General features: G+C 37.2%; 1 protein-coding gene across 2 annotated transcripts in view; it reads right to left on the reverse strand.

The window, feature by feature from the left end:
- The window catches only part of MRPL47 (mitochondrial ribosomal protein L47), a 29,517-nt gene extending 10,826 nt beyond the window's left edge, over nt 1–18,691 (reverse strand). For both annotated transcript variants that reach the window (XR_014824384.1, XM_003132547.5), the window contains exons 1-4: nt 18,567–18,691; nt 11,249–11,400; nt 10,645–10,705; nt 5,785–5,881 (exon numbers count right to left, since the gene is read on the reverse strand). Coding sequence is in view for 1 of the 2 variants with exons in the window: in XM_003132547.5 (XP_003132595.1) it covers nt 5,785–5,881; nt 10,645–10,705; nt 11,249–11,400; nt 18,567–18,664 (408 nt within the window). In the remaining variant the exon portion in view is untranslated. The remainder of the gene's footprint in view (nt 1–5,784; nt 5,882–10,644; nt 10,706–11,248; nt 11,401–18,566) is intronic.
- Between the last annotated feature and the right edge of the window lie 111 nt (nt 18,692–18,802).

Below are 18,802 nucleotides of genomic sequence, written 5' to 3' on the forward strand. Positions count from 1 at the left end.
CTCCAGGTAGCTGTGGAACCTGAAAGGTGAAAGCCACACACTTCTAACTATTTCATAACCTGGATATGCAGCTCACACTCAGCATTTCTACCCACTACTTGAACTCAAGGCCACACTGAGTAAGTAGCTAAATCCAACTTATTTCCTCTCAACTCTATGAATTTCTACAAAATCCATGAGAAATAAAAGATGGGTAAGAATGACAAATTCTTTTTTGAAGACAAACTTAGAAGAGTGAAGGGACCACATTGTTCAGGGCCCAATCCAAAGCTCTCTGACCCTTAGGAATCAGTAAACCTGGCTGTTGACTGACTACATTAGTTTGCTCTGGGCTGAGGCTTTTAAACTAAAATCTAATGTTATCTTACAAAGATAGAGCCAAAAGTGTCTTTATAGAGTTCCAAAGCTTCTGTTTATATCTTAAATTCAGAATAATTCTTTTAACATTTTTTCTTGATAAATTTTTGTTAGTAGTATGTCACAACACACTGAGAAACCTACACATATTTGAAGTTAAAAAAATTATGGTCAGTTTATCTGGAGAAGACTCTTATTTTGGATTCTAATTCAGAAAGTATAGTACATATGATCTCTTGGGCTAAAGTTCACCTCTAAAATATATTTTTTAAAGCAGGGAGAGAGAATAATCTATTATTGAAGTTTAAAAGTCTTAGAATAGCACCATTCAAGCAAAAGCTTTTTCATCAAATAAACAATGTGCTATTTATAAACAGCTAATCCACTTGGAGTCTCTAAATTCTAAATATACCACGCTCCATTCAAAGGAACGAGAGTTCCTCTGTAAAATGTCTGATTTCAGGGTTGGGGAGGGAAAGTACAGGATAAAACCAGAACAAGATAAAACCAGCAAAGAATGATTAGGATACAGGGGCCAGCTTGAAGGAACCCATACTGGGCAAATCTGGGATGATATTAAAGGATTATAATTTACTGAATAAAACTGGAATGCATAAATCAAGAGGGAAGAGAAGGGAAGGGGAGGGGAGGTCAACTGACTAAATGCTCCAATCAAAAGAGAAAGAGTAGCAGATTGGATAAAGAAAAACAAAACAAAAACCTATAGTATGCTGCCCACAAGAGATTCACTTCAGGGTGAAAGACACACACAGACTGAAAATGAACAGATGGAAAAGATATCTCACGCAAATGGAAACAAGAAAGTGGGGGTAGCAATACTTCTATCGGACAAAATAGACTTTAAAACAAAAGCCATAAAGAAAAAGAAGGACATTATATAATGTTAAAGGGATCAATACAAGAAAAGGATATTATACTCATTAACATACATGCATTCAATATAGGAGCACCAAAATATTTCACACATCTTTTTTGACCACAATGGTATGAAACTAGAAATTAATCACAGAGAGAACAACAGGAAAAGAACAAACACATGGAAACTAAACAATATACTACCAAAAAAAAACCCCAATGGGTCAACAATAAAATCCAAGAAACCAGAAAATACCTTGAGACAAATGACAATGAAAACCAACCTTAGAAACCTACGCGATATAACAAAAGCATTTCTAAGAGGGAAGTTCATAAGCAATACAGGCCTTCCTCATGAAACAAACAAAAATCTTAAATAAACCTAAACTATCACCTAAAAGAAAAAAAGTTAGAAAAATAAACAGAGTAAGAAATGAAATTGAAGTAACAACAAAAACCACAGCAATTTTTTAAAAAAATCATGAGAATACAATGAATAGCTATATGCCAAAAAACTGGAAAACAAAGAAGAAATGGACAAGTTTCTAGAAACATATAGCCTACCAAAATTGAGTCAAGAAGAAATGTATTATTTGAACAGACTTATCCTTAGAAGTGAGACATTATGTAATTTAAAAACTCCCTGTAAATAAGAGTCTGGGCCTGGACTGTTCCACTGTAGAATCCCACCAAACATACAAAGAATTTACGTACTTACACCAATCCTTCTCATACTATCCAAACTCATTCTATAAAGCTGCCATCATCTGGATACCAAAATCAGACAATGACATTACAAAAAAAAGAAAATGACAGGTCAATATTTTTGATGAATATAAATGCAAAAATCCTCAATAAAATACTATCAAACTGAATTCAACTATATAAAAAGGATCATACACTATGGCCAAGTTGGATTTATTCCAGGATCATAAGGATGGTTCAACACACACAAATCAATCAATGTGATACATCACCATTTACAAAAGCAAAGACAGAAACCACACAAGCATATCAATAGATGCAGAAAAAGCATTTGACAAAATTAGCATCTATTCATGTTAAAAACTCTCACCAAAGTGGGTAAAGAGGGAACCTATCTCAACATAATTAAAGCCATTTACAACAAACCCACAGCCAAGTAATACTCAATGGTAAAAAGCTGAAAGAATTCAGGACAAGGAGGCCCACTCTCACCATTTCTATTCAACATAGTATTGGAAGTTAAGGTGTCAGCAATCAGGCAAGAAAAAGAAATGAAAGATATCCAAAGAGGAAGGAAAAAACTATCAGTATTTGCAGATGACATGATATTCTATATACAGAACCCTCAAGTCTCCACACAAAAAACTATTAGAATACATGAATTCAGCAAGGTAGCAGGATATAAGATTAATATACCGAAGCTGTTGCATTTCTTTACATTAACAAAGAAATATCAGAAAGTAAGAAAAAAAAAATCCTGTTTAAAATTTTGTGAAAAAATCCTCAAACCTTGGAGTTCCCATCATGGTGCAGCAGAAACAAATCCAACCAGGAACCACGAGGTTGCAGGTTCAGTCCATGGCCTTGCTCAGTGGATTAAGGATCCAGCACTACCGTGAGCCATGGTATAGGTTGTAGACACAGGTTAGATCTGGTGTTGCTGTGGCTCTGGAGTGGGCTGGCAGCAACAGCTCCGATTAGACCCCTAGCCTGGGAACCTCCATATGTAACGGGTATGGCCCTAAAAAGACAAAAGACAAAAAAACAAAAACAAACAAACAAAAAACTTCGAACCTAGGAATAAAACTTAACCAAGCTGAAAGACTTATATGTGAAAACTATAAAACACTGATAAAGGAAATTGAAGATGATTCAAAGGAATGGCGATATCTTATGCTTTTGGATTGGAAAACTTAATACTGTTAAGATGGCCATACTACTCAAAGCAATCTAAAGATTTAATGCAACCTACAGATTTAATGCAATCCCTATCAAAATACATTTTTCACAGAACTAGAATAAATAATCCTAAAATTTATATGAAAACACAAGACCCAGAATCACCAAAGCAATTGGAAAAAAAGAACAAGCTGGAGGCCTAACCCTTCCAGACTTTAGACTATACTACAGAGCTACAATAATCAAAACAGCCTGGTATAGGCACAAAAACAGACAGATCAATGGCACGGAATACTAAGCCCAGAAATAAACCCACACACCTATGGCCAATTAATCTACAGCAAAGGAAGCAAGAATATACAGTGGTGAAAAGATGGTCTCTTCAGCAAGTGGCATGGGAAAGCTGGACAGTTACATGTAAATCAATTAAATTAGAAAACTCTCTTAAATCACATACAAAAATAAACTCAAAATGGTTTAAAGACCTAAATATAATACATGACATCATAAAACTTTTAGAAGAGAACACAGGCAAAATATTCTCAGACATAAGTCATAGCAATATTTTCTTAGATAGGTCTCTCAAGACAAAGGAAATAAAAGCAAAATTAAACAAATGGGACCTAATCAAATATAAAAGCTTTTGAATAGCAAAGGAAACCATCAACAAAATGAAAGGACATAAAATGGGAGAAAATATTTGCAAATGATGCAACCAACAACGGCTTAATTTTCAAAATATATAAACAGCTCTACAACTCAATAACAACAAAAAAACCCAACTGGAAAATGAGCAGAAGACCTAAATAGATATTTCTACAAAGAAGACATACAGATGGCCAACAGCCACATGAAAAGATGTTCAACATCACTAATTATTGGAGAAATGCAAATCAAAACCACAATGAGGTACCACCTCAAACTGGTCAGAATGGCCATCATAAAGGCTACAAATAATAAATGCTGGAGAGGGTGTGAGGAAAAGGGAACCCTTGTACACTTCTGGTGGGAATGTAAATTGGTATAGCCACTATGGAAAACAGTATGGAGGTTCCTCAGAAAACTAAATATACAACTACCAAATGATCCATAAATCCCACTCCTGAGCATATATCCAGAAAAAACTGTAACTCAAAACGATATATGCACCCCTATGTTCATAGCAGAACTATTCACAATAGCCAAGACATGGAAACAACCTAAATGTCCATCAATAGATGAATGGATAAAGATGTGGTACATATATACAATGGAATACAACTCAGCCATAAAAAAGAACAAAATAATACCATTCTCAGCAACATAGATGTAATGAGAGACTCATACTAAGCAAAGTCAGTCAGAAAGAGAAAGACAGATACCATATGATATCGCTTACATGATAAGTAGAATCTAAAATATGACACAAATGAACCTATCTACAAAACAGAAAAAGACTCATGGACAAGAAGAAACTTTTGGTTGCCAAGTGGGAGAAGGTTAGTGAAGGGATGGGTAGGAGTTTGGAGTGAGGCGATGTAAGCTATTATACATGGCAGAGAGAAGATAAACTGTATAGCACAGAGAACCATATTCAGTGGCCGGTGATAAATCATAATGCAGAAGAATTTAAAAAAAAAGTGTCTCTATATATGTCTGATCACTTTGCTGTACAGCAAAAATTAACACAACATTGTAATTCAACTATTCTTCAATTTAAAAAATTTTTTTAAATAAATTTTAAAGCCACTTGAAAGTGAAAAAAGAAAAAGGGGTTTCCATCATGGCTCAGCAGAAACGAACCTGACTAGTATCCATGAGGATGCAGGTTTAATCCCTGGCATCGATCAGTGGGTTAAGGATCCAGTGTTGCTGTGAGCTTCAGTGTAGGTCACAGATGTTGCTTGGATCTGGTGTTGCTATGGCTATGGCTGTGGCATAGGCCAGTGGCTAGAGCTCCAAGTCAACCCCTAGTCTGGGAACCTCCATATGCTGTGGGTGAGGCCCTAAAAAGACAAAAAAAGAAAAGAAGAAGAAACCCCACAATGAGGGGGTTGGAGGATGAAAGGGAAAAAGGGGGACCTATGTGAGGTAATGAATGCTAATTAGTTTGATTGTGGTGATCATTTCACAATGTATATTTACATGAAAGCACACTGTACACCTTAAATATACGCAATCTTTGTCAATAAACTATACAGTTAAAAACTGGTTACGATGATAAATTTTCAGTTACGTGTTTTTTTTAACCTCAAAAAAAAAAAAAAAAAGCATTAACATTTTTTTTTTTTTTGACCTATTTGATGCAAAAGTAGCTAAACCAGAATTAGAAATGTAAAATGGTGTAGGTACTTCAGAAAATGGTTTGGTTGCTTCCTAAAATGTTAAACACAGATTTACCACACAACAATTTTACTCCTAGGTATCTACCCAAGATAAATAAAAACATATGCCCAGGCATATGCTGGGAGTTGTAGGTAGGAATGGGAGTGACGAGATGGGTATGAGGTGTCTTTTTGGAGTGATGGAAATGCTGTAAATTAGATAGTAGTGATAGTTGCACAACTCTTTAACCTTGTAAAAATCAAGCAGAAATAGAAAGAAAGGGATCTACCTGCAAAGAATTACAGGAACCATACACTTACACCTTTCAGCTTTTTTTCCCACTCAGCCTCCCACAAATCTCACCTTTTCTAACCGCTCTGGACTTGGCATTGGCAACCTCTGTCGCTTAGCCTCCTGTTCTAGAGTTAGGAGCATGTTTCTTTCTTTCAGTAGAACATACCTATATATAAAAAAAAAAAAAAAAAAAAAAAAAAACACAAAGCTTGTAATGCTATTCTGTGGTTGTATTAATAAAGTTGTGATTTTTGATCAAAATTAATGGTCTGTACTCAAGTCCTTTAGAAATCTCAACCATACAGAATGCATGACAAAGAATAATTCTTTAAACAGAGCTGTATCTAATTCTATTCATTTGTTCAATAAATTTCCCAGGTGCCACATACTGTATTAAGTACCAAAAGAGTTACAAAAAACATAAAACACAGTCCCTACATATCAAGATAAAAATAACACTTATTCAGTTCCTGTTACATGCAAGGAAACGTGCCACGACATTATATACATTTATTTCATTGAATTCTCACAACAATTCTCTTTGCCACTTTCTAAATGAAGTAACTAAGGCTGAGAAAAATAAGGTATTTGAAGGCACATGGATAATTCAAGATTCAATTCCTAACTTTCCTGTGGGTAAAACCCATTCTATTTTTTTTTTTCAAATATACATCAGCTGGTGAAATAAAAATTTCCATACAATGGGATATTTTTCAGCAAAAAATAGAACTATTGATAGATGTTGCAACATGGATGAACCTTGAGAACATGCTAAGTGAAAGTAAACAAACATAAAAAGTCACATGTTGTATGATTCCATACATATGAAATATCCAGAACAGGAAAATTCAGAGACAGAAAGCAGATTAATGGCTGCTAGGGGCTGAAGGGAGGAGGAAATGGAGAGTGACAGCTAATGGATACAGAGTTTCTTTCTGGCTAATGAAAATGTTCTGGAATTAGTGACGATAGTTGTACAAATTTTTGAATGTACTAAAACCTATTGAATTATCCACTTTAAAAGGGTGAATTATGGTATATGTATCTCAAAAACAAAGTGAGTGAGAAAATTGAAACAAACGTATAGACATAAAGTGGATCTAGGACTAAAACTAGTGTTATACCATAAAGGTTCACATACTTGCTATTGATTGGCTATGGCCTTTATCATGTTGAGGTAGGTTCCCACTGTGTCCACTTTCTGAAGGGTTTTTATCAGAAATGGGTGTTGGATTTTGTCAAAGGCTTTTTCCCTGTCTATTGAGAGGATCATATGGTTTTGATTCTTCAGTTTGTTAATGTGGTGTATCACACTGATGGATTTCCGGATACTGAAGAACCCTTGCATCCCTGGGATAAATCCCACTTGATCATGATGTACAATCCTTTTAATGTATTATTGGATGTGGTTTGCTAGTATTTTGTTGAGGATTTTTGCATCGATGTTCATCAGTGATATTGGCCTGTAGTTTTCTTTTTTGGTGGAGTCTTTGTCTGGTTTTGGTACCAGGGTGATGGTGGCCTCATAGAATGAGTTTGGGAGTATCCCTTCTTCTGCAATTTTTTGAAATAGTTTCAGAAGGAGAGGTGTTAGCTCTTCTCTAAATGTTTGATAGAATTCGCCTGTGAAGCCATCTGGTCCTGGACTTTTGTTTGTCGGAAGTTTTTTAATCACAGTTTCAATTTCAGTTCTTGTGATGGGTCCATTCATCTTTTCTATTTCATCTTGGTTTAGTCTTGGAAGATTGTACTTTTCTAAGAATTTGTCCATTTCTTCTAGGTTTTCCATTTTATTGGTGTATAGTTGCATATAGTAGTCTCTTATGATCCTTTGTATTTCTGTGATGTCCATTGTTACTTCTCCTTTTTCATTTCTAATTTTATTGATTTGAGTCCTCTCTCTTTTTTGCTTGATAAGTCTGGCTAGGGGTTTATCAATTTTGTTGATCTTTTCAAAGCACCAGCTTTTCGTTTCATTGATCTTTTCTGTGGTTTTCTTTGTTTCTATTTCATTGATTTTTGCTCTGATCTTTATGATTTCTTTCCTTCTACTAACTTTAGGTCTTGTCTGTTCTTCTCTCTCGAGCTGCTTTAGATGTAAAAGTTAGCTTGTTTATTTGGGCTTTTTCTTGTTTCCTGAGGTGGGCTTGTATTGCTATGAACTTTCCTCTAAAACCCATTTTATTTTTAGTCCACTGTGCTCCCTCCAAAACTGTAATGTGGTGAATGTACTAAGTGATATAGACAAGAACCAGGAGAATTAAGTGTGAGAGATGAGACATTTCTTCTAGCTAAGATGATCAAGAAAAGTTTCGTGGAGATGCAATTTATTAGGATAGAAAAGAAACCAAAGCAAACACAATCAAATCACTGAAATAAAAACACCAAGTGGCAAACCTCAAGTGGGAAGGTTATGTGAATATGTCTGATTAAGAATTAGAGCTGGAAAAAAGGAAAGGAAATAAATATGAAAATGGCACTGAAAAGGAAACAAAGCTCCTGGAGTACTTTTGGAGATGGAAGAAGATAACTTGGGGAGAAAGGAGTGGCAGAAGATAAATTATTTGGTTTTAGCCAGGGTGAATTTTGAAACTGCCTTAGCTATTCCTTTAGGATTATTACCCATAATCCACAGTAATAGGGCTTTTAACACAACTAATTTTTCTATAGAGAATCTGCGCTGTTTTAATTTTCTTAATTTTTTTTTTTTTTTTTTTTTTTTTTTTGCTTTTTAGGGCCTCACCTGCAGCATATGGAGGTTCTCAGGCTAGGTATACAATCGAAGCTGTAACTGCGGGCCTACACCACAGCCACAGCCAACACTGGATCTGAGCCGCGTCTGCGATCTATACCACAGCTCACGGCAACACCGGATCCTGAACCCATTGAGCGAGGCCAGGGATTGAACCCACAACCTCATGGTTCCTAGTCAGATTCGTTTCCGCTGAGCCACAAAGGGAACTCCAAATCTGTGCTGTTTTACACATAACACTTCTGACAACAAATGAGAGATTCTTCCCTCCTGACACCAAATAACGTGTTTTGTTTTGTTTTGTTTCCAATACAATTTTTCTAACTCTCTGACCCTAACCACCTGGAGTTAGTGCCAGATTCCACAGATTTAAGAGTTTAGTCCTATAAGACTGCTCCCCACTTTAGAGGCCATCAGCATCTCCCAGGCCTCCCATATATCTGACTGACCAACTATAAATCAGGGGTGCCAACAACCCTCTCCTTGGGTTAGATAACTGAATAGAATCGCTCACAGAATTCAGGAAGCACTTTACTCCTTATCACTGGTTTATCATAAAGAATACAACTCAGGAACAGCTAGATGAAAGAGATGCAAAGGACTAGGTATGAGGAGTGGGTGCAGAGCTTCCATGCCTTCTAAAGGCACACCACCCTTCCAGAAACTCCATGCATTCACCAACTTGGAAGATCTCCAAATTTGGTTGTTTAAGGTTTATCATGGAGGTCTCATTATGCAGGCATGACTGATTTAAATCACTGGCCACAGGTGACTGAATTCAACCTCCAGTCCTTCTCCCTCCCCAGAGGGGTAGGTAGTGGTGAGGCTGAACACTCCACTGTCTAATCACTTCTGGTCTTCTAGGCGACCAGCCTTTATTCTGAAACTGTGCACCAACACCCCCCTTCCAAGAGTTGCCTAATTAGAACAAAAGACACTCCTATCACTCAGGCAATTCCAAGGGATTTAGGAGCTGTGTATTAAGCAATCAGAGACAAAGACAAAATATGTTTTTCTTACTGTATCACATGAATAAGTCTGTAATGTTAGTGGTTTTATAACCATTTTACAATTCTTTAATCTGTTATGAAAGATAAACAACCCTTTAAATCAGGGTCTAAAACTCTAAATGCCTACTACAGTGCCTAGACAATTAACAATTATAAGTGAAGTGGGCTTGGTGAAAGAACAAGATGGGTAAAAAGTGGTGCACACTGCTCCATTTAGACTAGCCAACTGTTACCATGTAGGAATGCAGGTCTTATCTTATCACAGGTCTGATTATTCAAGAGGAGCCAGAAATGCTTATTTATGTGTGAAATTACCAAATTTTAAAAAAACAGTACAGTTCAAACAAACACATCTTTAAGCTAAATACAGTCAATTAATGCAGGGGGTGGGGGTCAAAATGTACAAATTCCCCAGTTACAAAAGGAGAAAGTCAGGGGGATATAATGTACACCATGGTGATTAAAGTTAGTAAGACTGTAATGCATACTTGAAAGTTCCTCAGAGAATGGATCTTGAAAATTCTCATCACAAGGCAAAATTTTTTTGTAATTATGTATGGTGATGAATACTAACTGGATTTACTGTGATCATTTTGCAATATATATGCAAATTGAGTCATTATTTTGTCACTATGTTGTATACTTGAAACTAATATGTCAATTATACCTCAATTTATATATATAGTCAATTAAAGTAACACCCTGTCTTAAATCCTCTCAACCCTCTCTAATTCATCAGGAGAAGCTGTCAAAAAACCCAGTTACATCTTTTAATTAAGGGTACTTTCCAACACACTTCCCCAAAGCAATAAGCTAAAGCTTCCAGATCATGAAAAGAGTAATAAAAAGGAAGAAGGCCTAAATGTGACTAACTCATCCTCATTCTGTTTTTATTAGTTTCCTGAAATTGTTAGCTATAAAGGCGGTAGTATGACTGGTAGCAGTTACAGTAAAATTTCTAAACTCCCAACTTTTTGAGAATTCTGATAAACCTATCTTAATATACTTTAACCTGTCACATATATAAAAATTTTAATGATCTTATATATCATCCACAGTACTATAAATCATTTAATTTCTCACACTAGATATATATAAGTTTTATACCTTATTATTATATTATAACTGCTTCAAACACTTAGATGTTAATATGCTCAGTATACTTACCAAAGTTTATGCAAATCTTCATTACTTTTGTTCCTTAATTGCTGACAGGTCCATGATGCTCCTTTTAAATTAAAATGATAAATTCATAACATGAAATTACTTTCTAGCTACTTGCCCTCTAGCAAATTAACCTCTCTAAATCTGCTTCCTTATCTATAAAAAATATATAATAGCTTTATTGTAATATATAATTAGGATTAAATTGTGATTAAATTAGTTAACATATGAAAATACTAGTAAAGTGACTGGCAACAACATTCAAAGAATATTAGTATAGAACGTATTTTCACAATCTAATGTCAAAATATTTAATATCATTATAAGTTAATTTTCGATTTTCTCTAAATAAAAAAAAAAAATGAAACCTAAAACAAGCCCAAACCTCACTTTAGTTAATAATTTCAACCTACTACTCTTCTAAAACTTTTGCCAATCTGCCAAGGAAGAGTTAACTCTCTATTATATTGTCCTCCTAATTTTCTCTAATAGACATTTCCAAAGGGAATAAAAAACGAAACACCTACATAATTCCCAAACTGGATAAGTAAAACCAAAATGATAGAGGGGTCAATACATTTAATATTGATTAAGTCAAATATCTCACCAGATTTCACTTTTTCTTCCCCCCAGTTCTTTGGGTCATCAAAAAATTCTTCCAGACCTCTCCTTGAGAATGTGGTATGAAATATCCTAAACTGGTGAAAAGATGTGACATTTGGTGTATTCTTAGGCAATAGACTAGGAGAAAACCTGCAACTGAACATATATAAACAAGTGATTAAAATTTTACAACATTTGGATTTTATAGGCAATAAACAGAATCACTTCATCTACAATGTCAAAAAACCAACTTGGGTTTCTGCATAAGAGACAACAAACCCAAAAAATTCTTTAGAAAAAACAATTTTTTTGGCTGCATCCACAGCACGCAGAAGTTCCCATGCCAGAGATCAAACTCTTGCCACAGAGGTAACCAGAACCACAGTGACAATGCTGGATTCTTAACCCACTAAGCCACCAAAGAACTCTTTGAAATTATTTTTTTGGCAGAGCCTCCTTGCCTGCCTGCTTGCATCTCTCACAAGTGTCCTATCTTGATAAATCTATTTCTTGCCTATCACTTTGTCTCTCACTGAATTCCTTCTATGAAGAGGAATGAAGAACCTGAACCTCGGTGAGTCCAGATACCGGAAGTAAGCCCCCCAACAAATGGAAGATGTTACTGAAGCATTCTTTATTCTGGAAAGAAGACCACCAGACCACTGAACACAAGCTTTGAAAACAATGCAAACTGGCCTCTACCCTGATTCTTATCTGCAGCCTTAGTTTTCACTCTCAAAATTATAAAACCACTTCCTAATCTCTCCTAAGGGGGACACAGTCTTTAAAGCATTACAAATAAAGCTGGCAAAGCAATAAAGCTATTTTTTCTCCTTAGCCAAAAATAAAAAAGGAAATTTTTTTTAAACATTCCATTATATATCTGCTATCCTGTAATTTGAGAGCTTAATATATTCAAATAATTTCAAGGTAATATATTGACACAATTTCTATTTTAAGGTAACATTTTTAGGTCTTTCATATGCCACCAGTGGGTATATAAGCAGATTAAAAACACCCTGAAGGTTAATTTTGTAACAAGTATCAGAGGTCCCAATGCTTCCTCCTTTAACCCAGTAATTCCACATCTAGAAATTTCGATTAAATATATTATAGTGGGAATTAATAAATTAAAATGTCTATTGAGGTGACTATTTTGCAATGTATAAAAACACTGAATCACTATACTGTATACCTGAAACTAATATAATATTGTAAATCAATTATACTTTCTAAAAAAGTCTATTAAAGGATTATATATGATATCAAAAAGCTGATAATAATGTAATATGCAGCTAGGGAATAGCTTAAAAAATTAACTGTATCAAGCATCCGTATGATCTATTACACAGTAATCTGAAAGTCATGTTTATAAAGAATATTTAGTGACCTGGGCAAATAATTTAAAACACAATAATGATGTGTATTGCAAAGTTTTGTATTCCTACCAAAAAAAATTTAACCAGAATCTAATCATGAGAAAACAATCAGACAAATCCAAAAGAAGGGATATTCTAAAAAGGCTAACCTTATAATTAAAAATGTCAATATCATCAAAGAGAAAAAAAAAGAACCATTTTGGATTAAAGACAACTAAAAAGACATGACAAGAGTTCCCATTGTGGCTCAGCGGAAACAACTCTGACTAGGAACCATGAGATTCCAGGTTCAATCCCTGGCCTCGCTCAGTGGGTTAAGGATCCAGCATTGCCGTGAGCTGTTGTGTAGGTCACAGATGCGGCTCGGATATGGTGATGCTGGGGCTGTGGTGTAGGCCGGCAGCAACAGATCCAATTCGACCCCTAGCTTGAGAACCTCCATATACCGCAGGTGCGGCCCTAAAAAGACAAAAGACAAAAGACAAAAAAAAAAAAAAAGAAAGAAAAAGACATGATAATTAGTGCAATAAATCATCACTTATTGGATCCTGAATATTAAAATTAAGAAAGAAAAAAAAAATCTCCCGTGTGATCATTGTAGTACTGTGGTTTTTAAAGACACTGTTCTTGGGAGTATCCTGTGGTCTAGTGGTTAGGACTCTTCCCTTTTCACCTGCTGTGGCCTGGCTTCAATCCCTGATCAGGGAGAAAACAGTTTTTTTGTTGTTAGGAGATATTAGTGTCATGATGTTTGCAATTCCAGCATGCCCCAAACAATTCAGAAAAAAAAAGCCATGGATATAAAAAGTATTAAAAAGAAGTGACAGAATGTTGCGGGTTGCTTAATATAGGTGAGGAGTATATGGTTATCCATTCTACTCTTACAACTTTTCTGTTGGGTTAAAATTTTTTTAAATAAAAAGTTGGGAGAACACTGGTAGAACACAAAAATGCAGATATGTAAATATAATACTGATTTTATTTTTAAATTACATGTATGTGTACATGTGCAAAGTTATAAAGAATAGAACGAAATCTGTTTATCTCTGAATGGTAGAATTATAGCTGACTTTTTCTTTCTTCTTCAAAATATTTTACCCTATTTTCCAAAGTGTCTGCAAATGAATAGATATTCACTTAACAGTAATGATAAAAATCTAAAATTACTTTTTAAGGAAAAAGGATGAGATAGAAGAGATAACTGATTCAAGTTGCCATCTTGATCAAATTACAACCCCTGAACTTCTGCAAAATTAAAAAAAAAAAAAAAAAGGCACTGCATATCTCCGAGGTTGAAGTAAGCAGTAACACTGTAGGTAATACATGCTCAATAACTGTGGTAGATTTAAAAGCACATACATTATGCGCAGTACCAGGACATCAACTTATGGGTGAAGTGGCCCAATGATATTTATTACAGTGACCTCATGAATCTCAGTGGCATTCTGGTTAACTCGACACTTATGGGAGAAACATTTTATATACTTATTGGCTGTGGCTTTAACGTGACTAACAGTAACCCTACCATATGCATCAACGGCCTCATCACAGGATACAATAAGAAACACAGTGCAGGACTGAGGCCCTTAAGAGCTGATTATCTCATTGCTTGAACTGTGACTGTGCTGGAGAAACTGATCGATACACTTCAGGAGGAGGGGCGCAAGAGCGTTCTTCCTCTGTATTATAAATATTGGGTACACAGTGCTCAGCAATTCCACCTGGGAAGCGCGGAGGGACCAAAGCTGTGGATAATTGGCCTCGATGATTCTGGGTTCCTTCTGGTTCACCAGGAGAACGGCGAAGCGGTCACTATGCATCCTGATGGCAACTCCTTCAACATGCTGAGAAACCTCACTGTGCCCAAGCGGCCTTAGTACCCAAGGAAGAGGCTGGGCCCCATACCGCTCTGATGAGTCAGGCCCAATGGGAGTGCACTGCAGATGCCTTCCAGCTGGATTTCTGCCCCTGTCCTTGCCTATGGATCTGCGAAACTAACTCTGAGCTGTAGGCAAAGTTTTTCTCCCTCCAGTTAACCTATGACTTCTTTAATTTTATTCTCCCGTCATCTTATTTGGTGTTTGAAGATGTTTGGGTGAAGATTTAGTTCAGGTGAAAGCCCTGCCACAGGTGTGAAACTGTTCTTCCCTCCTGGAATTGGGTGTATGCTAATTCACCAAAAAAAAAAAAAGTTTTTACATGAAAACAGCAATGGAATAAATGTTTTCCCTGTAGTGGAGAGCTTTACCCCTAGACCATTAAAAACAAATTTGGGCCCAGGCTGTTGGTGAGTTACAGTCATGGTAACAGTTTACAAGGGAGGCGTTTTCCTACAGAACATATGTTGGCACTTGTTCATCATTTTGGTTTTTTGTTAATGAAGAAAAGAGAGGGTAGATGTCTAAGAGTGACCCTCAGCCTGGTGGGTTTGCGGCCCAGTCATGATATCTAAATGGCTATAGAAGCACATCTAGCTGGTATGATTGCAATGACCTTTAACTTTACTTTGCAATTACTTTGACATCAATTAATGAGCTCTCCTTTCATGAGTTTACATTTATTGCATATTCTGAAGTGATGGGATCAAGTTCAAGATCCTTAAAGCATTGATTAGGCAATTGCTGGGCTGTAAGGGAAGATGATTTGGCTCTAACAGCTGGAGATGAAGTCTTACTCTCATACCACACTCAAAGGAGGATTTGGAGCTTTTAAGCCTGTTTCAGGCTTGCTTTGAAATGTGGAGCATTCATGCAGGACTGTGCAGTACACAGAATATAGAAATACATAGCCTTTCTGGAGTTCCTGTCGTGGTTCAGTGGTTAACGAATCCGACTAGGAACCATGAGGTTGTGAGTTCGATCCCTGGCCTTGCTCAGTGGGTTAAGGATCCGGCGTTGCCATGAGCTGTGGTGTAGGTCGCAGATGCATCTTGGATCCGCGTTGCTGTGCTTTGGCGTAGGCCGGTGGCTACAGCTCCGATTCAACCCCTAGCCTGGGAACCTCCATATGCCGCAAGAGCGGCCCAAGAAATGGCAAAAAGACAAAACAAAAAAACCCAAAAGAACCAACAAAAAAAGAAATACATGGCCTTTCATTTGAAAGTCATATTTTTTGCCGCCTTTTTCTTATATTGCCAAAAAGAAAATGTTATTGATACTGAATAGTGGTACCCTCACTTAAGAGGGCGTGTGTGTGTGTGTGTGTGTGTGTGTGTGTGTGTGTGTGTAGCTTTAAAAGATGTTCCAAACCTGATGCCCTAAGAGTCTCCATGGAAGAACAAAAGAAATGGAGCCTTTTGATATACATTTGCTATTTCCAGATGTATTCCATGCTTTTTCCATGTAACTCCTCTCTCTCTTGAACTTGAGAATTATACGCATTACTTTTCAGCCTGAAAAGGCCATTTTGGGGTCTGTTTTTCTCTCTTCCTGCCAATCCCAACTGAAATTAGTGGAAAGAAAATTTGATGAGGCTCTCAGCTTTGAACAAAATCCCCTTATGGTACCCTAGCACCATCTTTACCCAGTCAGGCTAACTCCAGAAACTTGTGGTTTGCAGTATAAAATCTGTCTACCTTTAGCCAGGCACAGGTAGCCCTCCATAGGAAGGAAAGTAATAACACGTTTAGTTAAGTACACCAACCCAATATGTGTGTTTCGGAAATGTAACTTTAACTTCAGAAGTAGTTTTTACAAATAAAGCTTCAATTAGAATTATTTTTCTTAAAAAGTCGACTGCTCTCTCCTAAATGCCCAAGTCTAAAGAAAAGTCCACAGCACCCCAGAATTACAAAATCACCCCTGAGAGGACATCTACAAAATATCACCAAGAACAAAGATCTCAGACTAATGTTGCAAGTTTCATTTCTCAAACTTTGTAATATAAGGCCAGTCATCTCTCAGAGCTGCCATCTTGACTTTTTGGATTTCTTTGGGGGATTATTTAATGAAAAACATGCTATGATTTGCCTTAAGCTGAAGTCCTATTCTAGACAGTCTGCTTTGAGGGGGGGAAAAAAAAAAGGTTATCATTTAATTTCCTTTTGGTAAATTAAAACTAATGAAGCGTGGCCACATAGAAGCAGATGGAGACATTCTGGGCATATACGCTTTGCCTCTGTGCTTCTAAGACTTGTCTTGCTTGGGTTGACACCCATTTGTCTTGAGGGAGACGAAACAGACTTGGCACAGATATGAAAATACTTGGAGCAGTGTTTTGACATAAATCTGATTTTGCCTCAGATGAACCAAAGACTTTTGAAATTCTGCTTCCTATAGAAGAACAGCTGGATAAAGGCATTTGACTGGTAGCTCTTAGCATTAAGGAAACTTATCTACTTGCTACACTGCACTCATCCATTTGGGGCAGTGGTGCACCCAGTAATCTGTGATCTCAAGGAGCTTCAACGTCTTAACGGGAACTTGCATTTTCTTCTTAATCTTTAAAGACACGGCATTGGCACTTAACCTCAGGACTAGCCTGTGCTTTCAGGATATTTGAATTGCGCCTGCGTTTAGAGGCTGTGCATTGAGCATCTACTAAGTTATGTAAAAGGCAAGACACCCTTCCCTCTGGGCTGGTGGCAAATTTCAGAGTAATTCTTGAGGACGAATGCCCTAAAATAGGACACAGCAGTAGCAGGGCTTCCTTAAGTGCCATGCTGGGTCAGTGCTCCTTGGCGCTTGTCTTCCTAGCAGCATGTACAGTGCAGGGAGCAAAGTCAGAAGTAATTGTGTCCGGTGGGGTTCGCTGCTGCAGCACATTGACGCCTAACATGGGATCAAGTAGCCCAAGGAGGGGTGGGTGCAAGGCCCAGATAGGGGCTGCTTGCAGCCTCCCCTGCCCCATACATGCCGGAGGACTACCACATGGTCAGCCCTCACCCTTGAGTCTGAGAACCAGGAGAGAAGCCAGCCTCATCTGGCAGTTTCAGAGTGCATAAAAGAGTCATTTTAGGCTTACATTCTATAGATCTGTTTGCTCTCCGGCAAAGATGGAGAGTCCTTATTCCTGGGGCACTACTATGCATATTTGAAAATAAAGGGTGAAATCTTTGCATCTTCTTCAAAGAATCGTCTCTGAAAAGTAACTACTTTAAACCAGTGACTATAAATGCAAGTCTACCAAAATAAACTTTAAGACTCTCTCTATAAAAAAAAGCACATACATTACTTCCTTTAAAAAAAAAAATAACATGCCCAACTATTTATAAAATTCAATTCATTAAAAACAAAAGTTGTTCCCTTTTGGCTTAGGGGGTTAAAGATCACAGGGGAACAGACCACAACTGCAGCTCGGGTACCATCCCTGGCCAGGGATATTCTACGTGCAGAGGTTGAGGCAAAAAAAAAAAAAAAAAAAAAAAGTTAATAAAAAGGAGGAAACGATATACCTTAACGCTAAAAATGATTGGTCTGTCCAGAAGACAGCGGTCTTTCTAGAAATGAGCGCCACATGTAGGATATTCTTTTCTAATACCTGCAGGGTGACTTTCCATTCATTTGGCTACTTTCATGTATTCACTCAATATTTACTGAATAATCTCTTTATGACAGACTCTGGGAGTACAAACTCCTCACCATCCCGACTCGCCTTTTTTTTTTTTTTTTAAATCCACCCGAACGTGACAGAGCTTTCAGTTCCATAACCAAAAGCTCTTCAGTGAAGTTTTTCCCACCTCTCCCAGCCAAACTGTACCTCTAGGTTTAATTTTAAAAATACTGGGTTTTTACAGACCCCCCCCCCACAGTAAGTGGAACAAAATGTGTGAGAAAGACGGCAATATCTTACGTGGGAGACTTCTCCAAGGTCACTTACTCTTGACAGAGGTGGGTTTGGGCCCAGCCATCCCAACGGCCTTTCCATCCTTGAGCATTCTCAGCATCTCAGCAACCAAACATGAGCCAAAGTTAGAGATGCGGACAGACTACTCACATCGCTTACCTTGTGCTAGGAGGGGCCTGAGGACGTATTAACAACCTACACGCCTTCAGGGCGGCCGAGACTCTTCTACAGAACACAGCCAAACCGGCTGCAGCCATTTTTTTTCGGATCAGTAAGCAAACTGTATTTCCGCCAACAATGGCGTCACTTCCTGTGTCTCACGCGGACTGATAACGAGCACTGAAATTGGCTTTGCCCTCAGTCAACATGGCTATTTTCCGGCTTCGCCCTTGTTA

Source organism: Sus scrofa, chromosome 13, assembly GCF_054392235.1.
Source record: "Sus scrofa isolate SSC_HxYL_T2T_F1_AM1 chromosome 13, Sscrofa_HxYL_maternal_Yorkshire_Landrace_v2.0, whole genome shotgun sequence".
Classification (NCBI taxonomy): Eukaryota; Metazoa; Chordata; class Mammalia; order Artiodactyla; family Suidae; genus Sus; species Sus scrofa.